The 22,817-nt window shown below is 41.7% G+C and overlaps 1 protein-coding gene across 2 annotated transcripts; it reads left to right on the plus strand.

Annotated features, from left to right (window-relative positions):
• Window positions 1–855: 855 nt before the first annotated feature.
• AK3 (adenylate kinase 3) lies at window positions 856–22,619 on the plus strand. 2 transcript variants are annotated; one of them, XM_065879013.1, is made up of 5 exons: window positions 856–1,176; window positions 14,027–14,146; window positions 15,326–15,498; window positions 16,144–16,262; window positions 21,370–22,619. In XM_065879013.1, the coding sequence occupies exons 1-5, from the start codon at window positions 1,026–1,028 to the stop codon at window positions 21,488–21,490; spliced, it is 684 nt and encodes a 227-aa protein (XP_065735085.1). In that variant the 5' UTR covers window positions 856–1,025; the 3' UTR covers window positions 21,491–22,619. The 2 variants fall into 2 exon arrangements, with proteins under 2 accessions (XP_065735085.1, XP_065735086.1); XM_065879014.1 differs by lacking the exon at window positions 14,027–14,146 and having other exon boundaries at window positions 1,026–1,176; window positions 21,370–21,490.
• Window positions 22,620–22,817: the final 198 nt, after the last annotated feature.

The raw sequence follows: 22,817 nt of genomic DNA on the forward strand, positions 1-22,817 counted from the left end.
TTCCTTGTTATGACCTGCTTCCACCACTAGACTTTCAAATCCAAGGAGCAGGAATTTTACTGAATAAATATTTATGGCATCAATGCAAACAGTGGAGCCTGAGGAGGAGCCAGTACTTTTAGGCTCGTCTGCGTAAAAGCAACAGTTCCTTTTGAATCCGAAAGTGTGATCCTGGGAAGTAAGAGACACCCCTCAACAGACCTGTGACTTACAGCACCTCACTCATTTTCAACTGGGATTCCTCTTCTGTGAAATGAGGAGGAAGGCCCTTTTGGTTCATTGCCACCCACTGGGACTCTACCTAGACAAACGTACCTTAACGGCCTGCGTGAGAATGCAAGGGAGCAGGAAAAGTCGCTCAGCAGCAGAGGAGGAGAGGGGAAGGGAGGGGAGGGAACTGCGGGCTTGGGAGGAGGAGAGGGGGACCTCTGAAGACCCAGGGAGCCGAGGGGCACGGGTGGTGGCGAGGGGGCAGCAAGTGGGAGCCGCGCGGAGGACGGCGCTGGGGTTGGGAGAGGCCCCGGGCGGGCGCTGTCGATCCCCTGGGACTGGGCAGGACGGGGCGGGGCACTGACAGGTGCGAGGTGTGGATCTGAGGGAAGTAGGGGGCATTCAGGGGTCACGGAGGAGGGCCCCCAGAGGCAGAGGACAGCAAAGGGGATGCTGAGGGAGCTGGCGGGTGGGGAGGAGGCGCGGAGAGCCGCGGGCTGTGTGGGGCGGCCGAGTCGCTCGCAAGGGTCGCTGCTGAAGTGCCGAGGGGGCGTGGCTTGCGCGGGCCGGGCGGGGTCAGGCGCGGGGGATGGGGGTGGGGGTTCCCGGGTCGCCAGGGGCGGGCGCGGCAGCCCGGCGGGGCTTGGGTGGGGCTGGCCTGGAGGCTGTCGCCTCACTTCCGGGAGCGCCTGGGCGCGGAGGCCGTAGCTTTCTTGCAGCGCTGCCAGCCGGCCGGCCCCGGCCTGCGGAGCGGGTGAGCGCGCAGCCAGGCCGAAGCCCCACTGTCCGCGCGGCCCCGGCCTCTCTCGGCGGCCATGGGGGCGTCTGCGCGGCTAGTGCGCGCAGCTATCATGGGGGCGCCGGGCTCTGGCAAGGGCACCGTGTCCTCGCGCATCACCAGACACTTCGAGCTGAAGCACCTCTCCAGCGGGGACCTGCTCCGAGACAATATGCTTCGGGGCACAGGTGGGAGCCCGGGCGGGAGGGGTGGCTGTGCGCTGTCGTCCTGGTGGGGATTTGTGGGCGGAGGGACCGAGGCTCGGGAAGTGGGTCCCAGGAATGCGGGTCCAGGGGTGTGGGCGCAGCATCTCCCAATTGCCGCCCGGGGGGTGGGGGCGGGGAAGTCCTCGAGCTGCTGAGATACTGTTCCCCGAAACCTCTGGCCTCTGTGGATAGCTTCAGGTGGGTTATTGAGGGAACGCACTAGGAAGTTAGGACACATTCGAAGTTCAAAGATTAAAGAAAACCACATGGCTTTGAGAGGTAAGTCCAGCCCCAGTCGCAGCTGCTCCTAAGGGTCCGTGATCTGTGTGTGGCTTATTCTCTGTCAGCCCTTGCGCTTGGAGAACTGTTAGAGCTCTCTTTCTTTTCTTTTTTGTTTTATAAATTTATTTAATTTTGGCTCTGTTGGGTCTTCGTTGCTGCGCACTGGTTTTCTCTAGTTGTGGCGAGCTGGACTACTCTTTGTTGCGGTGCTCGGGCTCGTCATTGCAGTGGCTTCTCTTGTGGAGCACCGGCTCTAGGTGAGCGAGCTTCAGTAGTTGCAGCGTGTGGGCTCAGTAGTTGTGGCGAGTGGGCTCTAGAGCGCAGGCTCAGTAGTTGTGGCTCACAGGCTTCGTTGCTCTGCGGGATGTGGGGTCTTCCCGGACCAGGGCTTGAACCCCTGTCCCCTGCATTGGTAGGTGGATTCTTAACCACTGCGCCACCAGGGAAGCCCAGCGCTTTCTTTTTTAATTTTTTGTTTGTTTGTTAAACGCTATGGAATTTTCTGGTTTTGACCTTTCCCCCATAATCTGAAGGCCAATATTATTTACCCTCCTTGCTGTCACAAAATTGGCTTAGATCTTTAGACAGGAAAGCTGTTCTTGTGCATGGTTATCTGAAAGATTGTTTTGTTTCTCATGCCAAAAAAATTCTTGCAACTCAGCACGAAATCGAGTCAACAAACTGTACACTTTACAATGGGTGGATTTTATGTAAATTATATCTTAAGAAAGCTGTTTTCCAAAAGTAACAGCAAGGTGAGTTTTTTTTTTTTTTCTCTCTCAAAAGTGTTGACCTTTACTTTCCAAAACAAAGTCATTTTGAAGCTCCTTTTAAAAATTAGGACTAACCCCTTGCACAAGGTAAAAAAGGATTGGAAACAGTATGGAAGTACATAATATTAAAAGTAAAAGTCTCTCTCATTCCCTGCCTCAGTCTCATTCTTCAGAGGGGAGCAGTGTCATGTGCTTGCTTTTAGAAATCTGTATTTGTGTATAAGCACATACAGGGTATATGTATATCCCATGTTTTATGCAATATGTAATCCTACTAAATATGTGTTCTGCACCAGTGTGTTTTCTCTATATCTAGGATATTTTTCCACACGAAAATACAGAAATCCATTTCATTATTTAACATTTGTATAGGTATCTATTTGCTGGATCTGCCATGGTTTATTTAACCGATCCCCTATTGATGGGTTATATAGGTTATTTCTAGGTGGGTTTTTTTGTTTGTTTCAGAATACTGACATTCAAATGAAAAAACTGTTTTTAGCTTGTCTTGTGGAGTTCTTTGGTTTATCACCTAATCTGGTGAATTACTACTTTTATTTTTCTCCTAACATTGATCTTTAAAAAAATCATAAAGTATTAAACTTCAGAAGGTTAAACTGTTTGGCTCACTTCGTAGTGTTCTTGATGCAACAGATTGCATTAGGTAACAATAAACAATCCCCGGTACTGCACCATCTTGGGGCAAGGTTATTCAAAGTGGGAAGGAGTAAAGAATACTTAAGCGATTCTCTGAAAAATAACTCAGCAGTGAGGCATAATTGAGTGTTAGAGAACACCTTCAGTGAAGAGTTAAAGATATGTTAACTTGGGAAAACACAAAACATTGAAAAAAATTAAATTTAAAGCAAATTAAGTAAACTTTTATTTTAAATTAAGAAACAACCCTCTTTGTTTATCCTTAGCATCCCATGACAAGCCCGCCATCCTCTTCCTGACTCCACAACATGAAAAGAGAGGCTAGAGGGAGGGAGGAGAGGATCACTGGGAAAGATGTGCAGCCTGCCTTAGACGCTTGCTCTTTCTGGAGTCTCTACAGGCAATTCTTTAACAAAGAAAACAGAAAATGGAGTTGAGGGAGGTGTCATGAGATTGTTATTACAGATGTTCTGTATCTCAGGACTAAGAATATATTCTCAAAAAATATTTGTGAATGGATTGGATATTTCCCCCAGGATCAGAGCCAAAGGAGAGGTGTAACCTTTTATTTAAAAAATACTGCTTAATGTTTTTTGATACCAAGAGTAAAGTATATTTACTAGAAAGGAAGGAAAACACTTAATGGGAGTATAAAAAAGAAAATTGAAGTCCTGTATAGTTCTACCACCCAGAGACAATTATAATTAACCCTTTGGTGCTTTTTCTTTTTTTTCTTTCTCCTTTTTGTTTCTTTTGTTTTTTTAAATGTATATTTATTTATGTTATTTATTATTTTTGTCTGTATTGGGTCTTAGTTGCGGCACACCGGATCTTCGTTGAGGCATGCAGGATCTTTCGTTGCAGCACAGGCTCTTCCTTGTGGTGCGCGGACTTCTGTCTAGTTGTGGCGTGCCGGTTTTCTCTTCTCTAGTTGCGGTGCGCAGGCTCTAGGGCACGCGAGCTCAGTAGTTGTGGTGTGCAGGCTTAGTTGCCCCGTGGCATGTGGTATCTTATTTCCCTGACCGGGAATGAACCGGTATCCCCTGCATTGGAAGGCAGATTTACCATTGGACCACCAGGGAAGTCCCTCTCTTTTTTTCTCTGTTGCATTTGTATGTCTTTGCAGACTAAATGATTGCTTAGATACCTTTTTTCACACTTATGTGAGCATGTTCACACATCACTAAGCAGTCTTTTAGTTTCATCAAGATTGCACAATTGTTAATTGAAACATTTTCCTATTATTATACACTTATGTGGTTAACCATTCTTTGTTATAATTAATACTGTTATGACTATCCTTGTACATGAACATTTGGCAGCATCTCTACTTATTTGCTTCAAATAAATTCCCTAGTGATGAATTTCTATAAATACAGTACCATCAGATATGCTAAGGAAGGATGGTGCCAATTTACTTTCCAACCACCATTTCATGATGATGCTGTATTATATAACCCATGGCTGTATTTTATAGCTAAAGTTTAAAATCATCCCAGCAGATGCGATAAAGACACTGGAAATATGTGGGAACCTGTTGACTGTAGCAAACCTGGAGTAACTGTAGACCACCACTGAACCCTGCAGTCAGGAAACTTGAGTCTTCCCCTTTGTCATTAGTCCAACCCTCTCATTTAGAGATGAGGAAACCGAGTTCAGGAGAGGTTAAAGAACTTGCTCAATAATAAAAACCAGTCGCTGGGAGACAAAAGTGGACACCCAGGTCTCCTTGTATGCCAATTAAATTACTCTCTCCATTATGCAACATTTCCAAAATTGAGGTTCATGAGATAATTTTAGGTAGACAAAAACATTTCTCAAAAATTTTTCTCAAAAATTAAATGCAAATAAAAAATCAATAAAATTTTTAATTTCAAAGTGTATTTGAAAAATGATAACTAGCACACCAACCCTTTAATTTTGTGAACATTATAGCTTATTAAATTAAAAAGCTGGACTTCCCTGATGGCCCAGTGGTTAAGAATCTGCCTGCCAATGCAGGGAACACAGGTTCGATATCCCTGGTCCGGGAAGATCCCACATGCTGCGGAGCACCTAAGCCTGTGTGCCACAATACTGAGCTTGCACTCAAGAGCCCGTGAGCCACAACTACTGAGCCCATGTGATTCAATTACTGAAGCCCACGTGCCTAGAGCCCGCGCTCCACAAGAAAAGCCACCGCAATGAGAAGCCCATACACCGCAACAAAGAGTGGCCCCCACTTTTAGCAACTAGAGAAAGCCTGCACACAGCAATGAAAACCCAACGCAGCCAATAAATAAATAATTAATTAATTTAAAAAAAAATTTAAAAAGCTGGGTCACTTTAAAGAAAATTATACAGTAAATAATAGTTCAGCTATGGCAGAAATTGTAAGGTTGCCATGTGATTGCCCAAAGTTTGAGAAACTGCACTGCAGCTTAGTGCTTCTCAAAGACATAATCCTGGACTAGATGGCTACCCCTTTTGGATCTCATTTGTTCTTATTTGTAAGTTGGGGAAGTTGAACTCAGTAGGTAATCCTCAAAGCCTCTGTCAGCTCCCAAGTTTCTGTATGTCTAACAAAACTTCTATTATGTACACACAGGCAGCATAGATGTGCCTAATTAGAATGATACTGACAGAGCAAATTATTTTTGTAATGGCAAAAATTTTGATTTGTATTGAAAATAGGCAATACATTTACATGGTTTTGAATTCCAAAAAATTTAAAAGGACATTTAGTGAAAAGATCCTTTCAGAGCTATTTCATGCACATACAACCCAGAGTTTACCTATTCTTCCCTCTGTTCTTTTTTACACAAGTGATAGTAAACCGTTAAGCACAGTTTTCTACCTTTAACAATATTGCTTTCTGTGAGGATTGCTCCATTTCTTTTTTTCTAACAAGGTAAGTTAGGCCTTTCAAAAATTCCATGGCTAGAATCCAGGATAGGGACTTCCCTGGTTAAGTGGTTAAGAATCAGCCTGCCAATGCAGGGGACATGGGTTCAAGCCCTGGTCCAGGAAGATCCCACATGCCGCGGAGCAACTAAGCCTGTGTGCCGCAACTACTGAGCTTGCGCTCTAGATCCCACAAGCCACAACTACTGAAGCCCACGAGCCTAGAGCCCATGCTCTGCAACAGGAGAAGCCACCGCAATGAGAAGCTCACGCACTGCAACAAAGAGTAGCCCCTGCTCGCCACAGCTAGAGAAAGCCCATGCTTAGCAGCAGAGACCCAATGCAGCCAAAAATAAATAAATAAATAAATATGTATTTATTTATTGGGGGGAAAAAAAGAATCAAGGATAATCCAGGCAGCTCATCTCTCTAGCTATCCATTCATTCATCCATCCATGGATTTGTCGAGCACCCAATGTGTGCTGGGTACTGGAGATACAGAGACAAATATATTTCACTGCAGGTGCTCACAGTTGGAACATGGGCAGGCCGATGGCCATAAGTCTACTCAGGCTGCCATAACAGAATAGCACAGACTAGATGACTTAAACAATAGAAATTTATTTTCTCATAGTTCTGGAGGCTAGAAGTCCAAGATCAAAGTGACAGCAGGGTTGGTTTCTGGTGTAGCCTTTCTTCCTGGCTTGCAAATGGCCACCTTCTCACTGGGTCCTCATGTGGTCTTTCCTCTTCCTCTTCTTGTAAGGACACCAGTCATATTAAATTAAAGTTCCCCTTTATGACCTCATTTAACCTTAATTACCTCCTTAAAGGCCCCATTTCTAAATACAGCCACATTGGGGGGTCAGGGCTTCAGCATATGGATTTTAAGGGACACAATGCAGTCCATACCAACATGTAAACAGGTAGTTTCAGCAGTGTGATAAGTGCTGAAACAGAGATAAGTCTGTGACATTATGGAAGTCCAGAGGAGGAACTTTTGGTTGCCTCAGAGGTTGAGGGACACCTCATCATGAAGAACCCTTTAAGATGTATCTTGAAAGATGAGTGAGAGCTTATCAGGCAACAGAGAGGAGAAAGAGGCGTGTGCAAAGGCTAGGAGGACCCAGAGTATGTGGAGCTCCTTGCTGGGGCCATAGTTTGATGGTTGGGTAGAAATGGTGGGGAGGTAGGTCGGGGAGAGAGAAGATGAGGCCAGACCCACTTGGACCTTTATACAGTTCTTGAGTTGACATTCTATCCTGAAGCACAGTGGGAAGGGGAGGAATATAGACCTGGAATGGGAATTCTTTCTAGGTGCTTCACTGAAGAGGAGTCAGATTGAGTGATGGTTGGAGGGAGGACCAGGGTCAAGGGATGTTTTGATTTTCAGTATAATTCTTGTGAAATATCCCATGCATGAAAGTATTATAATTTCTTTGATGGTTAGAAGAAGAATAAAATAAACACCCATTTACCCACCATCAGACAGAAAACCAGTACTTTTGGGGTCCCCATATGTGCCTATCCATCACATTTCCTTCCTGCCCCCCCAGAGGTAACCACTATGTTGACTCAGTCTTTATTATTTGAGAAAGTTTTTTTTTTTTTTAAGCCCGTGATTGGGTGTAAAGCTATCATTTGACTCATTCCTGTTGTTTTCCTAGTTTTATTTCAACATGTTTTTAAAGTTTTATGCACATTATAATATAACAATGCTAAAAGCACTTTTTTTTTTTGCGGTACGCGGGCCCCTCACCGCCGCGGCCCCTCCCGCTGCGGAGCGCAGGCCCAGCGGGCATGGCTCACGGGCCCAGCTGCTCCGCGGCACGTGGGATCCTCCGGGACCAGGGCACGAACCCACACCCCCTGCATCGGCAGGCGGACTCCCAACCACCGCACCACCAGGGAAGCGCTAAAAGCACTTTTGGCAGGAACTAGATTCATTCTCTGTAGCCCTTTCTCTTGGCATATATAAAAGAGAACTGTATTTACAGGTTGGTCAGGCCCTCTTTTGTACTTCATAGCTGCTCAAACAATAAGTTGTTTCCAGTTAGTTCGGATATGAGGTGTGGTTGGTTTGAGTAGTCTTATAAGAATGACCAGATGTTAAAAGGAGATATAGAATTAAAAATGGTTTTTTTGTATTAATGTTTCTGTGTTTTAGAATTTCTGATTATTATCCTTAAAATCAAAAGCTGGTTTTAACCCTTCCTATTCCCTTTTAAGCTTCCTTTTCTGTTTTTATTTGTGAATAACTTTATAGAAAATCAGTTTCTTTTGAATGATTTACTTTTTTTTTTTTTTTTTTTTTTTTTTTTTGCGGTACGCGGGCCTCTCACTGCTGTGGCCCCTCCCGTTGTGGAGCACAGGCTCCGGACGCGCAGGCTCAGCGGCCATGGCTCACGGGCCCAGCCGCTCCGCGGCACGTGGGATCCTCCCGGACCGGGGCACGAACCCGTGTCCCCTGCATCGGCAGGCGGACTCTCAACCACTGCGCCACCAGGGAAGCCCCTGATTTACTTTTAAACTAGATTTTTGTGTTTTGTAGGTGTGGAAGCTCCCAAATTCGTTAACATTTTGAATAAAAAAGGAAATTTTTTTTTTAATGTGGAGTCTATTTAGATACATTAAATTATACGCAATCAAGGGAATAAAAATTTACTAAATGTCCAAAGAATATGCTGGACAAAAGTCCTTGCGTAATTTTAAGAGGGAGTAAAAACTTGAAATGTAATAAACAAACTGCTTAGACTATGACGTAGAGAGTTGAATCATTTTATTTTTCTTTTAAATGGAAGCATTACAGGCTTCAGATTTTGATAACTATTGTGTTTAGTGATATAGAAAGTTGTTAGTGATATGAAAATGATTATTAGACTATGCATGGGACTATCTACTCATAAAACAAAATATTTGGAGGTTTGTATATTATCAGTTTTTTTTGTGTGTGTGTGGTACGCGGGCCTCTCAGTGTTGTGGCCTCTCCCGTTGCGGAGCACAGCCTCCGGACGCGCAGGCCCAGTGGCCATGGCTCATGTGCCCAGCCGCTCTGCGGCATGCGGGATCCTCCTGGACCAGGGCATGAACTCGCATCCCCTGCATTGGCAGGCGGACTCTAAACCACTGTGCCACCAGTGAAGCCCTATATTATCAGTTTTGATGATAATTATTCCTGAGTAATGTTGGTTTTATGAGTGGCTTTTTGTTGTTGTTTTGTTTTGCTTACCAGGTATTTTTCATCTTTAATTTTTTTTTTTTTTGGCTGTGTTGGGTCTTCGTTGCTGTGTGCGGGCTTTCTCTAGTTGTGGCGAGTGGGGGCTACTCTTTGTTGCAGTGCGTGGGCTTCTCATTGCAGTGGCTTGTCCAGTTGCGGAGCATGGGCTCTAGGTGTGCGGGCTTCAGTAGTTGCAGCATGCAAGCTCAGTAGTTGTGGCATGCGGGCCCTAGAGCATGCAGGCTTCAGTAGTTGTGGTGTGTGGGCTTAGTTGCTCCACGGCGTGTGGGATCTTTCCGGACCAGGGTTTGAACTTGTGTCCCTTGCGTTGGCAGGCGGATTCTTAACCACTGTGCCACCAGGGAAGTCCTACATTTTCTAAAAAAACATCTTTATTGAGATATAATTCACATTACATAAAATTAACCCTCTTAAACTATGAATAAGTGTTTTTTTTTCAATTACATTCAGAGTTGTGCAACCATCACCACAATCAATTTTAAAACATTTTTATCACCCCAAAAAGACACCCTATTCCCATTAGTAGTCACTCTTCATTTTCCCCCAATGCTCCCAGCCCTGGACAACCACTGATCTTCCTTCCGTCTCTCTAGATTTGCCTACTCTGAGCATTTCATATAAATGGTGTGATGTAATACGTGATTTTTTGTGTCTGGCTTTTTCCACTTGTCATGTTTTCAAAGTTCATACACTTTGGGACTTCCCAGGTGGTGCAGAATCCACCTGCCAATGCAGGGGACACGGGTTCGAGCCCTGATCCGGGAAGATCCCACATGCTGCGGAGCAACAAAGCCCATGTGCCACAACTACTGAGCCTGTGTGCCACAACTACTGAGCCTGCATGCCACAACTACTTGAGCCCGCGTGCCTAGAGCCTGTGCTCCACAACAAAGAGAAGCCACAGCAATGAGAAGCCCACGCACTGCAATGAAGATTAGTCCCCGCTCGCTGTTACTGGAGAAAGCCCGCGCACAGCAACAAAGACTCAACGTAGCCAAAAAAAAAAAAAAAAAGTTCATACACTTTGCAACATGTATCAGTACTTCACTTCTTTTTGTGGCTAAACAATATAATTTTGTATGGATATTCCACATTTTATTTACCCACTTGTCATTTGATGAAGATTTGGGTTGTTTTCGCTTTTTGGCTATTGTGAATAACGTTGCTGTGAACATTCACATACAAGTTTTCGTGTGAACTTAATTTTTATTTCTCTTGGAAAAATATACCTGAGCTGAATTGCTGCGTCATGTAGTAACTCTGTTTAAACCTTTGAAAAACTGCCACACTGTTTTCCAAATCGCCTATACCATTTATAATCCCACAAGCAATATATGAGGGTTTCAATTTCTCAACATTCTTGCCAACATTTGTCTTTTTTTTGTTGTTGTTATGTCTTTTTGATTACAGCCATCCTGGTGAGTGTGAAGTGATATCTCATTGTGGTTTCCATTTGTTATTTCCCTAATGACTAATGATGTTGAGCATCTTTCCATGTGCTTATTGGCCATTCATATATCTGTTTTTTTTGTATTCAGATCCTTTGCCCGTTTAAAAAAATGGATTTCCTTTTTAAATGCTGAGTCGTAAGAATTCTTTAGATAGTCTAGATAAAAGTTCCTTATTAGGTATATGATTTACAGGAACGTTCTCACATTCAGTGGATTGGATTTTCACTTTGGTGATGGTGTTCTTTGAAGCATAAAAGTTTTAAATTTTAATGAAGTCCACTTAAGAGTTTTGTAGTTTTAGCTCTTATATTTAGGTCTGTGATATACATATTGAGTTAATTTTTTAATATGGTGTTAGATAGAGGCCCACCTAACCTAATCTGTTCTTTTGTGTATGGATATTCAGTTTTCCCAGCACCACTTGTTGAGAAGACTATTTCTTCCCCCATTGAATTGGCTTGGTATCCTTGTTGAAAATCAACTGACCGTAAATGTGAGGGGTTATTTCTCGGCTCTCATTTCTGTTTCATGTGTTCACACAAAAACTTATATATGAATATTCATAGCAACATTATGTCTATCCTTATGCCAGTACAAACAGTCTTTTGAAATCCGAAGTGCATGTCCTCCAACTTGGTTCTTCTTTTTCAAGATTGTTTTCAGCTATTCTGGATACCTTGCATTTCCATATGAATTTTACAGTCATTTTGTCACTTTCTACAAAGACACCAGCTGGGATTTTGATAGGATTGCATTGAATCTGTAGATCATTTTCAAGGAGTCTTGCCATCTTAATATTAACTTTTCTAATCCACGAATATAAGCTATCTTTCCATTTAGTTAGATCTTCTTTAATCTCTTTCAACAATGTTGTGGTTTTCAGATTACCAGTTCTGTGCTTTTTTAAAAGAGTATATTGCTAAGTTTTTTATTCTTTTTGATACAATTGTAAATGGAATTTTCTTAATTTCATTTTCATATTGTTCATTTTTGTATACTTTTGATCTTGTACCTTGAAACTTTGCTGAACTCATTTATTAGTTCTAATAGTTTTTTAGTAGATTCCTTAGGATTTTCTAAATACAAGATCATGTCACCTAGAAATAGAGATAATTTTACTTCTTCCTTTCTGGATGCCTTTTGTTCTTTTTCTGGACTCATTGCCCTGGCTACAGTCTCTGGTACAGTGTTGAAATGGCAAGAACAGATCATCTTTTTTTAAGGCTATTCTTATACTTAATATAAAATTAGGTACTTTATTAGTTAATCCAATCATCTCAATCCATTTGTTGCCATTAGTTGAGGGCTTGGCCTGAAGAGTGAGAGGGGAGGGGAGGGACCAATACTAGTTTTTGGGATTCAGCCTTGGAGAATTATGATTTTTCTCAATACTGAGTTTGAGCTCTGTGTTCCCCAGAGCAGTGGTCAAAACCCTGACAACAGAGAGGTGCACACATATTAAGTATGTGGACCTTTCCAAGAGGGTATTTTAGAGAGTCCTGGGCGCTCTCAGAACCCAGGGCCTCTTCCAGATGCTGTTTATAAACCCAAGCAGTATACCTGTTATACGGCAGCCAATTTCCATGTAGTTAATGTGTTTAGTTAGAAATCTAAAGTTTCATGAATTTGACAATTTAGGATATGTTCTGAAGTCAGTATGTCAGTCCATACCAAGAATTATGAAAACAGTCATAAACTTTAAAAAAAAGTTTTTATTGGACTATGGTTGCTTCACAACGTTGTGTTAGTTTCTGCTATACAGCAAAGTGAATCAGTTATATGTATACATTTATCTCCTCTTTTTTAGATTTCCTTCCCATTTAGGTCACCACAGAGCACTGAGTAGAGTTCCCTGTGCTATACAGTAGGTTCTCATTAGTTATCTATTTTATACATAGTAGTGTATATATGTCAGTCCCAATCTCCCAATTCATCCCACCCCCTCTCCCCCCTTGGTATCCATGAAAACAGTCATAAACTTTTACTGTTTAATCTCTGAATCCTGAGAATTTATCCATCAGAAATAACTCAGAAGCCCCCCCCAAAAAAAAGAAAAAAAAAAGAGTGTTAAGATCTTTAAAAGCAGAAGTGGTAGGGAAAAATCAAGACTAATTTAAAATTTTAAATGTCTAACAGTATATATTGCCATGATAGAGTATATATTTTTAAATTTTTTTTTTAGAGTTTTTTTTTTTGATGTAGACTTTTTTTTGGCTGCATTGGGTCTTCGTTGCTGCACGTGGGCTTTCTCTAGTTGTGGCGAACAGGGGCTACTCTTCGTTGCTGTGCTCATGCTTCTCATTGTGGTGGCTTCTGTTGTTGCGGAGCACGGGCTCTAGGTTGTGCAGGTTTCAGTAGTTGTGGCACACAGGCTTCAGTAGTTGTGGCTCGCGGGCTCTAGTGCACAGGCTCAGTAGTTGTGGCGCACAAGCTTAGTTGCTCTGCGGCATGTGGGATCTTCCCGGACCAGAGCTCGAACCCGTGTCCCTTGCATTGGCAGGCGGATTCTTAACCACTGTGCCACCAGGGAAGTCCGAAAGAGTATATTTTTATCAAACATAGATATATACTGATGGAGTATTAGTTACCAAAAATGACTAAATGACTATATAAAATCACTGAAAAATATTTACAAAATGATGCTAAGTGAAAAAAGAGCACAAAACTATAAGTACACAGGTTTTTTTGTTTTTTTCTTTGTTGGTACGTGGGCCTCTCACTGTTGTGGCCTCTCCTGTTGCGGAGCACAGGCTCTGGACGCGCAGGCTCAGCGGCCGTGGCTCACGGGCCCAACCGCTCTGTGGCATGTGGGATCTTCCCGGACTGGAGCACGAACCCGTGTTCCCTGCATCGGCAGGCGGACTCTCAACCACTGCGCCACCAGGGAAGCCCAGTACACAGGTTTTTACAGTGGCATGAAAAATTCTGAATGTGTGTAAATAGTTTGGTAAGAGATGATGAGGAAATGAAAATACTGTTGTGTAAGAATGACATACAATTATAGGTAATACATAAAAGTTGTTCATAAATTCTTTTCATGTATTTCATTAAAATATAACATGATCACAGTGCTGATCTGGTCAAAAACTGAATTGTGACAGCAGCATCTCTTAGAGGATTAGAAAAATCTCTATAGTAACATGATTGCTGGCACTTAAACTGAGCCACTTAAAAATAATGACTATTTCAGTTTCTTATTTAAAAAGAAAATAATTTCAGTTAGTATATATATTTTTTCCCATAGAAAATTTAGAAAAACACAGAAAAGTGAAAATATGTTAAAAAAAAGAAAAGATAACAATTCTAACAGAGATGACTACTGCTAACATACTGGTTTATAGCTTTCCATTATTTTTATGTAATGGAGATTTTGAAATAGGCGTAGATTATTTTGTAATCTCTGTTTTTATCACAAAAGTTGATGATGCACATTTTCAAATGAGTGTGTTATCCAGGGAGCGTCTTTAGGTAACCAATTTCCTAGAGGACTAGAATAGGGTAGAATAGATGCACTTGCTGACTTTTCTTTTTTCCCACCTCTGCTATAGAAATTGGTGTGTTAGCCAAGACTTTCATTGACCAAGGGAAGCTCATCCCAGACGATGTCATGACTCGGTTGGTCCTTCATGAGCTGAAAAATCTCACCCAATATAGCTGGCTATTGGATGGTAAGTGGAATATTGAGAATATTTCAGCTGCCCAAAAGGATGCGTGCAGACAGGAGAGTGAGGATTTCACGCGCTACAGACATGGATGGTGGGCAGGGGGCCTGAGTGCTGCCACTCCCCACCCTGGGGCCTTGGGAGCCAGTCATGTTCTCTGGCCTGCTTTTTTTTAAATGCAAAGAGGGAAATGGACTGCATGATTTCTAAGCTCCTTCAGATATGACTTTTTGTTCCTTCCCCGCTCTTGGAGAATATTTAGGATAAGGGAGGATCACAAAAGGAAGAAGGAAGGCTGGAGAGTAACTTACAATCAGCTGTAAACATTCCCCAGCCAGAGGTGTGGCGGGATCCTTGAGGATATGTTGATGTTTAGTTTCTAGAGAGAGGTGTTTATTATAAGGAATTCGCTTACACAGTTATGGAGGTGGGCAAGTCCTAAGATCTTCAAAGTGAGTCAGGAACCTGGAGACCCAGGAGAGCCGGTGGTGTGATGGTGTAGTTTCGGTCTGAAGGCAGATGAGACCCAGGAAGAGGTGATGTTTGAGTTTGATTTCAGAGGCAGGAAAAAGCCATGTCCCAGTTGCAAGGCAGTCAGGCAGGAGGAATTCCCCTTTATCTTCTGGGGAGGCCAGCAACTTTATTCTATCCAGGCGTATCCACATTAGGGATAACAATCTGCTTTACTCAGTCAACTGATTTAAGTGTTAATCTCACCCCAAAAGACACCCTCACAGACACACCCAAAATACTGTTTGACCAAATATCTGAGCAACCTGTGGTCTGGACAAGTTGACACATAAAATTAACTATCACGGCTGCCCTACAACTACAACAAGGTTGTCATCCGCCTTCCTGGTGTTACTGCTTTTGTTCACATTGCTCAATATTAACTAATTTTCTTCCTTCTCCCCTTTCTCCCCATGGCTCTTTCTTCCTTTGTTCATTTTTTTTTTTTTTTTGCTGTATGCGGGCCTCTCACTGTTGTGGCCTCTCCCGTTGCGGAGAACAGGCTCCGGATGCGCAGGCTCAGCAGCCATGGCTTACGGGCCCAGCCGCTCCGCGGCATGTGGGATCTTCCCGGACCGGGGCATGAACCCGTGTCCCCTGCATCAGCAGGCGGACTCTCAACCACTGCACCACCAGGGAAGCCCCCTTTGTTGATTTTTAATTTACTTTGTAAAGGTTTTCCAAGGACACTTCCACAGGCAGAAGCCCTGGATAGAGCTTATCAGATAGACACAGTGATTAATCTGAACGTGCCCTTTGAGGTCATCAAGCAACGCCTCACTGCTCGCTGGATCCATCCAGGCAGTGGCCGTGTCTACAACATCGAATTCAACCCTCCCAAAACCATAGTGAGTATTTAGGGGGGAACTGACTTGGCCTTCAGCGTAGCCAACTGTCTCCAGTCCTCTTGCACTCACAGGTGACCTTGGATACCCTTGGATGACCAGAACTCCTGAGGGCATGTTCTCAGGTTACTTGGTGTAGTCAAATCGTCTAGTCCAGTCAGCTTGGTAGTAAAGGCATCCCCAGGAGCAACGGGGGTTATTCCTTCAAAAGCATGTATTGATTTCCTACTCTGTGTCAGGGAGTGTGTTAGAAATTGGGGCAGTAGGGATTAATGACACCTTGGGTTATTTAGGGCTTGCAGTTGAGATTCCCAGTCTGTAGCTGAATCTTTTTGTATATATATGTTTTTAATGTAATATATATAATATAATATATAACATAAATATAATATATAATATAAAATTATCTAGAGGCTGCTTAGAAAACCTTTTGCTCTAAAGAGAAGGTGATTGACACTGTGGAAATGATCGTGGGGTCTCATGGCTCTGTGTCGCAATGACCTGGATTTGGATTTGATTCCATTTATTTAAAAACACATTTTTGTTTGCTGCTTGCATAGATGTCTGTTTAAAAATCAGTTAACTACCTATAAAAATATCCTTCAAAAATATGATATTTGATGCCAGCATCTTCTAACTCCCATTTAGGGCATTGATGATCTGACTGGGGAGCCTCTCATTCAGCGTGAGGATGATAGACCAGAGACGGTTGTCAAGAGACTGAAGGCTTACGAAGCCCAAACAGAGCCCGTCCTGGAATACTACCGGTGAGTTGGTCACTTTTCACAACTTCTCTTGTATGATGAATCACTAAATCATTTTCTGATTATCCATGCTTTATAGCCAAAATGCTAAAATACCAGAAGATCCAACTCAAATTGGTTTAAATAATAAAGGAAATGTTAAAATGTTGTATACTTTGATAAATTGTCTATCAAAACAAAAGCTTAAGCTTAAAAGAAAGTTTTTTGCTTTCATTTGCTTTCATTGTAATAGCTGTGGAAATCAATAAAATAGACTCTTAGCAAAAAAAAATAAAAATAAATAAAGGAAATGTATTTGCTTGTGTAACAGAGAAGGCCAGAAGGTAGTTTGGGCTTCATTTGCCCCTAGGTTTGATCGGAATTTTGCTCTTCTCTCTGTTTTGTATTGGCTCTGTCTTCAGGCTTCCTGCATAGTTATACATGGTTGCCAGGAACAGCCACAGCATTCTCTTTATGAAAGGCTGAGGGGTCGCCTTCCCCACAGTGAACAAAAGCCTTAGATTGAACCAACTTGAACAGCCACTGTGGTCAGGGAATGCTTTGTGTTCTAGGCCTAGGTTACTGCCCATTCCTGAATCAGTCACTGGGATGGGAGAGATTACACTCGTTGGTCCACACCCAGAGCAGGGAGTGGGTCAGTCTCACCCAAACTCTGTTGTCTAGTGGAGGGAGGGCTGGAATGAATGCCGGGGAGGCAAACCTAATGGTGCCCACTCCCTGTGACAATAGAGGACACTACAGCACAGAAGACTCTCAAAGGACATAATCCTCAGATCATTTATTTGCCAAACAGTCTTTAGAAGTTTATATTCAAACATAGTTTTGTTAACTCTTAAGGGAAGTCATATCCCACCACAAATATGGGAACTCTACTGAATTAATAATTGACTCAGGCTAAGAAATAATTCCGTTTCTTTACTCAGCCTTCCCCTCTCCTAACAGAGGATTGATTACATTCACTTTCCTTTCATTCATTCACTTACTGAAAAATGACTCAGCATTAGGACAGGACAGTGCTGGGGTTAAAGCACAGACTCTGGAGCCAGAGTGCCTAAGTTCAAATCCCAGCTCACCATTTATTAACTTGACCTTAACCTCTTGTTTAACCTCTGTTTTCTCCACTGTAAAAGGGGGATGAGACTAAAGGGTTGAAAGATGGAGTTAATATGTGTAACCCTTAGAATTGTGTCTGACACACATTAAGCACTATATGATTATTAGCTATTATTATTGTTGTTGTAATGGGGTAACTATGCAGTGAATTCTGAAGCAGTAGTCTCCAAATTATTTTAATAGTTATTTCTGGAGGGTGAAATTACAAGGGAGTAGCTGTTACTATAATTTTGTGATTGATTATATAAAGAGCCTGGCTCTGCAGATTACCAGCTGTGTGGCCCTGGGCAAGGTGTTTCAACTTCTGTGCCACAAATTCTTCACTTGTAAAATCAGAGCAGTATTAAATAGTACCCACTTTATAGGGTTGTTAAGGGAGTGAAGTGAGAGAGCCCCTGTAAAGACTTACAGCAGTCCTGGCACTGTTAAATCATTCAGTGGTAACGATTATAATTTACTCGGTTGACACTGTGCTAGCTAGGCCCCTGGTCCACACACGTAATTAGACCCAGTCCCTGCCAGCGCCAAAGAAACTCACCTTCTTTATGAGGCAAAGTGCTGGGTAAACAATATTCATCATACAATGTGATAAGTGCTTATGTGAATCAGAGACCTAATTCACCCTAGCTTAAGCAAAAGGGAAATTTATTGGTCATGTAACTAAAGGGTCCAAAGGTAGATAGTTTGGGTCCAGGTGTTCAAACAGTGTCATCAGGCCTTGGTCACTCCACTTCCTTATGTTGGCTTCAATCTCAGGTGGGCTCTCCCTGTGTGAGCCCCTCAACATTCCAGCTCACGTCCTACCAGTTTACCCCAGCAGAAAAGAGAGCCTCTTTGCCTGCAAAAGTCCTGGAGTTAGTACTAACTAGCTCTGATCATGTCCATACTTGAGTCTGGGAAGTAGGGACAGTACCATCTGAATCTCACAGACTGAGTTTGGTGAAAAGGTTGTTTCCCTAAAAGGCGTTTGTTATTCGTTCAAAAGTAACCAGAAGAAGGGAGAACACATTGTTGCTGAGCAGATAAGAACACTGTGAGGCTATTAACAGAGGTAATAACAGAATGCAGTGGAAATACAGTGGCTGTAGGGATTAGTTCTGTAAAATGTGGGAAGGGAATTTGGGCAAGACTGTAGAGATGAAGTGTATAGCCCGGGTCCCTATTTTCAGGAGGTACCCTAGTCTTTCTCGGCTTCTGGCTTTTGCTACCTCTTGGCATCAATCAAAGCATTTCTGTCTAAGCTCCTGCACATAAAACTAGGACTAGACTTAACCAACAATTACAAGTGGTATTTGCAGCAGCCTTAGAGTCTGCATTGTTATTTTAAAATACCGACAGTTGTATTGTTGCTCTTAAAACTTCTCAGCTGTGGGACATCTGATAGTGTAATTAAGTCTGCGTTTACAAGCGATATGATGCTTTTACTTTTTAGAGGAACAATAGCTGAAGCTGGCTCCATTTTATTACATAGAAATTAAGGTGACACATGTTTGTCCAAGGTACACAGCTTTAGGACTGAATAGGTGCCTATAGTTGTTCCTTCAGTAATTAACCCACTTCTGACATTGGCTTGACTTTAAGGTGGCTCTTCAAGAGGCTTACAACAGTTAAGAAGCTTGTTCTCTTGAAAGTTTTACAAGATGTCTGTGAATTTAGAAGCAGGAGGGCTTTAACAGATGTTTCTTACCAAGAAAACAGTGGGAATTATTTAACATAGTCTTAACTGGCAAATCTTATGCGGTATCCAGAAAGGAATGCTTTTGTTCCCAGTGAAACATCTTAAAATCTAGTGAAAAGGTTGCACAAGTATGACAGATCCTGTTTTTAGAAAGTAATAAACCAGAGTTCTTCATTTGCTCTTCTGCGGCCTTTAAGCCAGTGTGTATATGAGTAGCTGGAGGAGGAGAGTAAATAAGAGGAATGCCAGAATCTCTGGCAGGAATCTGTTTTGAAAAGCAGCCCCTGGATTCTGATACTTATCACCACTGAACCCTCAGGAAACTGGAGTGAATAGACTTTGGCTGCTGGCATGGTAACAAGCCAGACAAATCTGCCTGGGGAGAAATGGAGAAACCCAATAGGAAACAATAAAAACAACGTTTTAAAATTCCCTTTTCCCTAAAATGCAGAAGGAGAGCATAGAGAAAAAATAAACCAAGTGAAAGAAGGAAGGATAATCAAGTATTAGAAAGCTGTCTTGCAAAGGGGTAAGTAGACAGAGAAAGCCAAGGATGTTCTGATGTTTGGCAGGACCTGTGTTTGGAAACCTACTACCATTTTGGTGAGTTGGGTTATTGCTTTACATCCCTAACACATAGTTTTATCAGTAAAATAAGGAAACTTGAGCTTTAAAGAGGATTAAATGAATTATTAGCACTTAGCACATGCTCAAAAAATGATAGGTGCATCTTAAAAGTGACCATTTGTGTTAGCCAGAGTGCACAACTGAAACCAAAATCTAGGTTTTCTAACACCCAGCCAAGTGCCTTTCTCTTTTGATCACACAGACCTATACTTACTGACACCCTTAAATCTACACTATCATCTTTTAAGAATCATTTTGAAAAGCTCATTAGGAAAACCCAGACCTGTGGGGTTTTTTTCTTTCATTTTTTAAAAATTGAAGTATAATTGACTTATAATATTATATTAGTTTCAGATGTACAACATAGTGATTCAATATTTTTTTATTAGAAAATGATCACAGGGCTTCCCTGGTGGCGCAGTGGTTGGGAGTCCGCCTGCTGATGCAGGGGACGTGGGTTCGTGCCCCGGTCCGGGAGGATCCCACATGCCGCGGAGCGGCTCGGCCCGTGGGCCATGGCGGCTGGGCCTGCGCGTCCGGAGCCTGTGCTCCGCAGCGGGGGAGAGGCCGCAGTAGTGAGAGGCCCACGTACCACAAAAAAAAAAAAAAAAAAAAAGAAAATGATCACAATAAGTCTAGTTACTGTCACCATACAGTTATTACAATATTATTGACTATATTCCCTATGATGTATATCGCATCCCCATGACATTTATTTTATTTATTTTACATTAAACTTCTGTAGAAACCAGAAGTTTCTACCTCTTAATATCCCACACCTATTTCCCTTATTCCCCTGTATCTCTCCCCTCTGGCAACCAGCAATTTATTTTCTGTATGTGGGTCTGTTTTTGTTTTGTTATGTTTGTTCATTTGGTTTGATTTTTAGATTCTACAAGTGAAATCATACAGTATTTATATTTCTCTGACTTACTTCACTTAGCTTAATACCCTCTAGGTGCATCTATGTTTTTGCAAATGGCAAGATTTAATTCTTTTTTATGGCTGAATAATATTCCATTTTATATACATACTACATCTTCTTTATGCATTCGTCTGACACTTAGGTTGTTTCCATATCTTGGGTATTATAAATAATGCTACAATGAACATGGAGGTGCATATAGCTTTTCGAGTTAGTGTTTTTGTTTTCTTTGGATAAATGCCCAAAAGTAGAATTGCTGGATCATATTGTAGTTCTATTTTTAATTTTCTGAGGAACCTCCATAATGTTTTTCACAGTGGCTGCGCCAATTTCCATTTCCACCAACAGTGCATGATGGTTCCCTTTTATCCACATCCTCACCAACACTTGTTATTTGTTGTTTTTTTGATAAAAGCCATTTTGATAGGTGTGAGATGATATCTCATTTTGCTTTTGATTTGCATTTCCCTGATTAGTGATGATGAACTTTTTTTTTTTTTTTTTTTTTTTTTTTGATGAACATCTTTTCATGTGTCTGTTGGCCATCTGTATGTCTTCTTTGGAAAAATGTCTGTTCAGGTCCTCTGCCCATTTTTTAATCAGATTGTTTATTTTTTTTGATGTTGAATTGTATAAGTTCTTTGTATATTTTGGAATTAACCCCTTATCAGATAAATCATTTCCAAATATCTTTTCCCATTCAGCCCGTGATTTTCTTTTTTTATGCTGTCAGACCTGTCTTTTTTTTGTTTGTTTTTCATCCTTAGGAAAAAAGGGGTGTTGGAAACATTCTCCGGAACAGAAACCAACAAGATCTGGCCATGTGTATATGCTTTCCTACAAACAAAAGTTCCACAAATAAACCAGAAAGCATCAGTTACTCCTTGAGGAAAAGTGCGTATAACTAGTAAGATGAGCAGAAGCTCCTTGTCTGTGCATTTAGAAGTTCATTGTCCTAAGACTCTGGCATGTATAAATTCTTTGAAAATTGTGTTTTATTTCTGCTGATTTTATTCTGGAAATTAAGGATGTGCCAAATGAGTCAGATGTGAAGATTCATCTTTTGAAATGTCTATTGTGTTTTATCCAGTTATCTTCTATGGATGCACAATTTAAAAACATCAGAGATGTCTCAACTTTTGAAAATTACTGAGCATAATTAAAAGAGCAGTTGGTAATCTAAGTTTTGTTCAGAAGAGGAGTGGTTGATAAAGTTTCCTTATTTTTCTTGAAAAGTAAAAAAAAAATTCCATGTCACTTGTGCGAAGTGTCTTATCAGAGGCTTTTGTGTAGACTGATGCTAAAAGAGATCTCTAGCACTGTGGTACACAGTTTTGTGGGACACTGTGCCTACAGAATTCCAGAAAAAAAGCAACGGGATTTACAGATTAGTTGCAGAATGCAAATTCACTGCTGCCTTTTATTGACCTAAAACAAATAGACTGCCAGGTATTTCTCCAGCAACATGGGTTTATTCGAGATCAGCAGATAATTGCAATTTGGGGTCTGCAACCATGGTGAGCCATGTGCAAGTCCTCCTCACAGCAAGGGAAGGAGAATGCTTTTATAGAGGGAAAAGGAAGTTGGGAGGGCTATAGTAAACAAAGAGTCTGTGGCTTTTCATTGGCTGAGTCCTTGCCAGGAAAGGAGAGTTGTCTTCTTCTGTTGGGCTCTACTATCTTCACAAGTCATGAGAGCTCCCCCTTCTGGTCTCCTGACTCTAATTGAGGTGTCTATTATTTTTTTACACTTTACACTAGCAAACTTATAGTAGCCATATATGCTATATTTTGTTGTTAAACATACTTTCAGTTTACTCCAGATTTTTGATTTGCTATAAAAGTGTACCAATTAGCATATAGGAAAATATACTTTTCTATGACTTATTTTCTTTTGAAAATAGTTGTGTACTGAGGGATATGATTTGTTAGAAATTGACAGCATAAGTTCTTGCAAAAGCACCAAAGTTGAATTTTCAATAGAATATGTAATTAAACTCTTATGTTTTCAGGTGTTACTCAGGTTAAGAAATGTGTGCTTTAGGATCTACTTGCCAGTTTCTCTTTTTGATCCAAATGTATGATCTGCCTTGATGAGTAACAAAGAGAAAGAAAGAAAGAGAAGAGACAGAAAGAAAGAAAGAAAGAAGCATAAGAGAAAACCCATGGCACTACGTAAAATAAGCATACTTTTTCATTAGGAAATCAATCATGTT

Source organism: Phocoena phocoena, chromosome 6 (assembly GCF_963924675.1).
Source record: "Phocoena phocoena chromosome 6, mPhoPho1.1, whole genome shotgun sequence".
Taxonomy (NCBI): domain Eukaryota; kingdom Metazoa; phylum Chordata; class Mammalia; order Artiodactyla; family Phocoenidae; genus Phocoena; species Phocoena phocoena.

Bases quoted from the DNA above. Each gene is read 5' to 3' on its own strand.
- AK3 (XM_065879013.1), top strand. From the start codon at position 1,026: ATGGGGGCGTCTGCGCGGCTAGTGCGCGCAGCTATCATGGGGGCGCCG. The intron at 14,147-15,325 runs GTAAGTGGAATA...TACTTTGTAAAG, and splicing joins ATATAGCTGGCTATTGGATG to GTTTTCCAAGGACACTTCCA. The intron at 15,499-16,143 runs GTGAGTATTTAG...ACTCCCATTTAG, and splicing joins TCAACCCTCCCAAAACCATA to GGCATTGATGATCTGACTGG.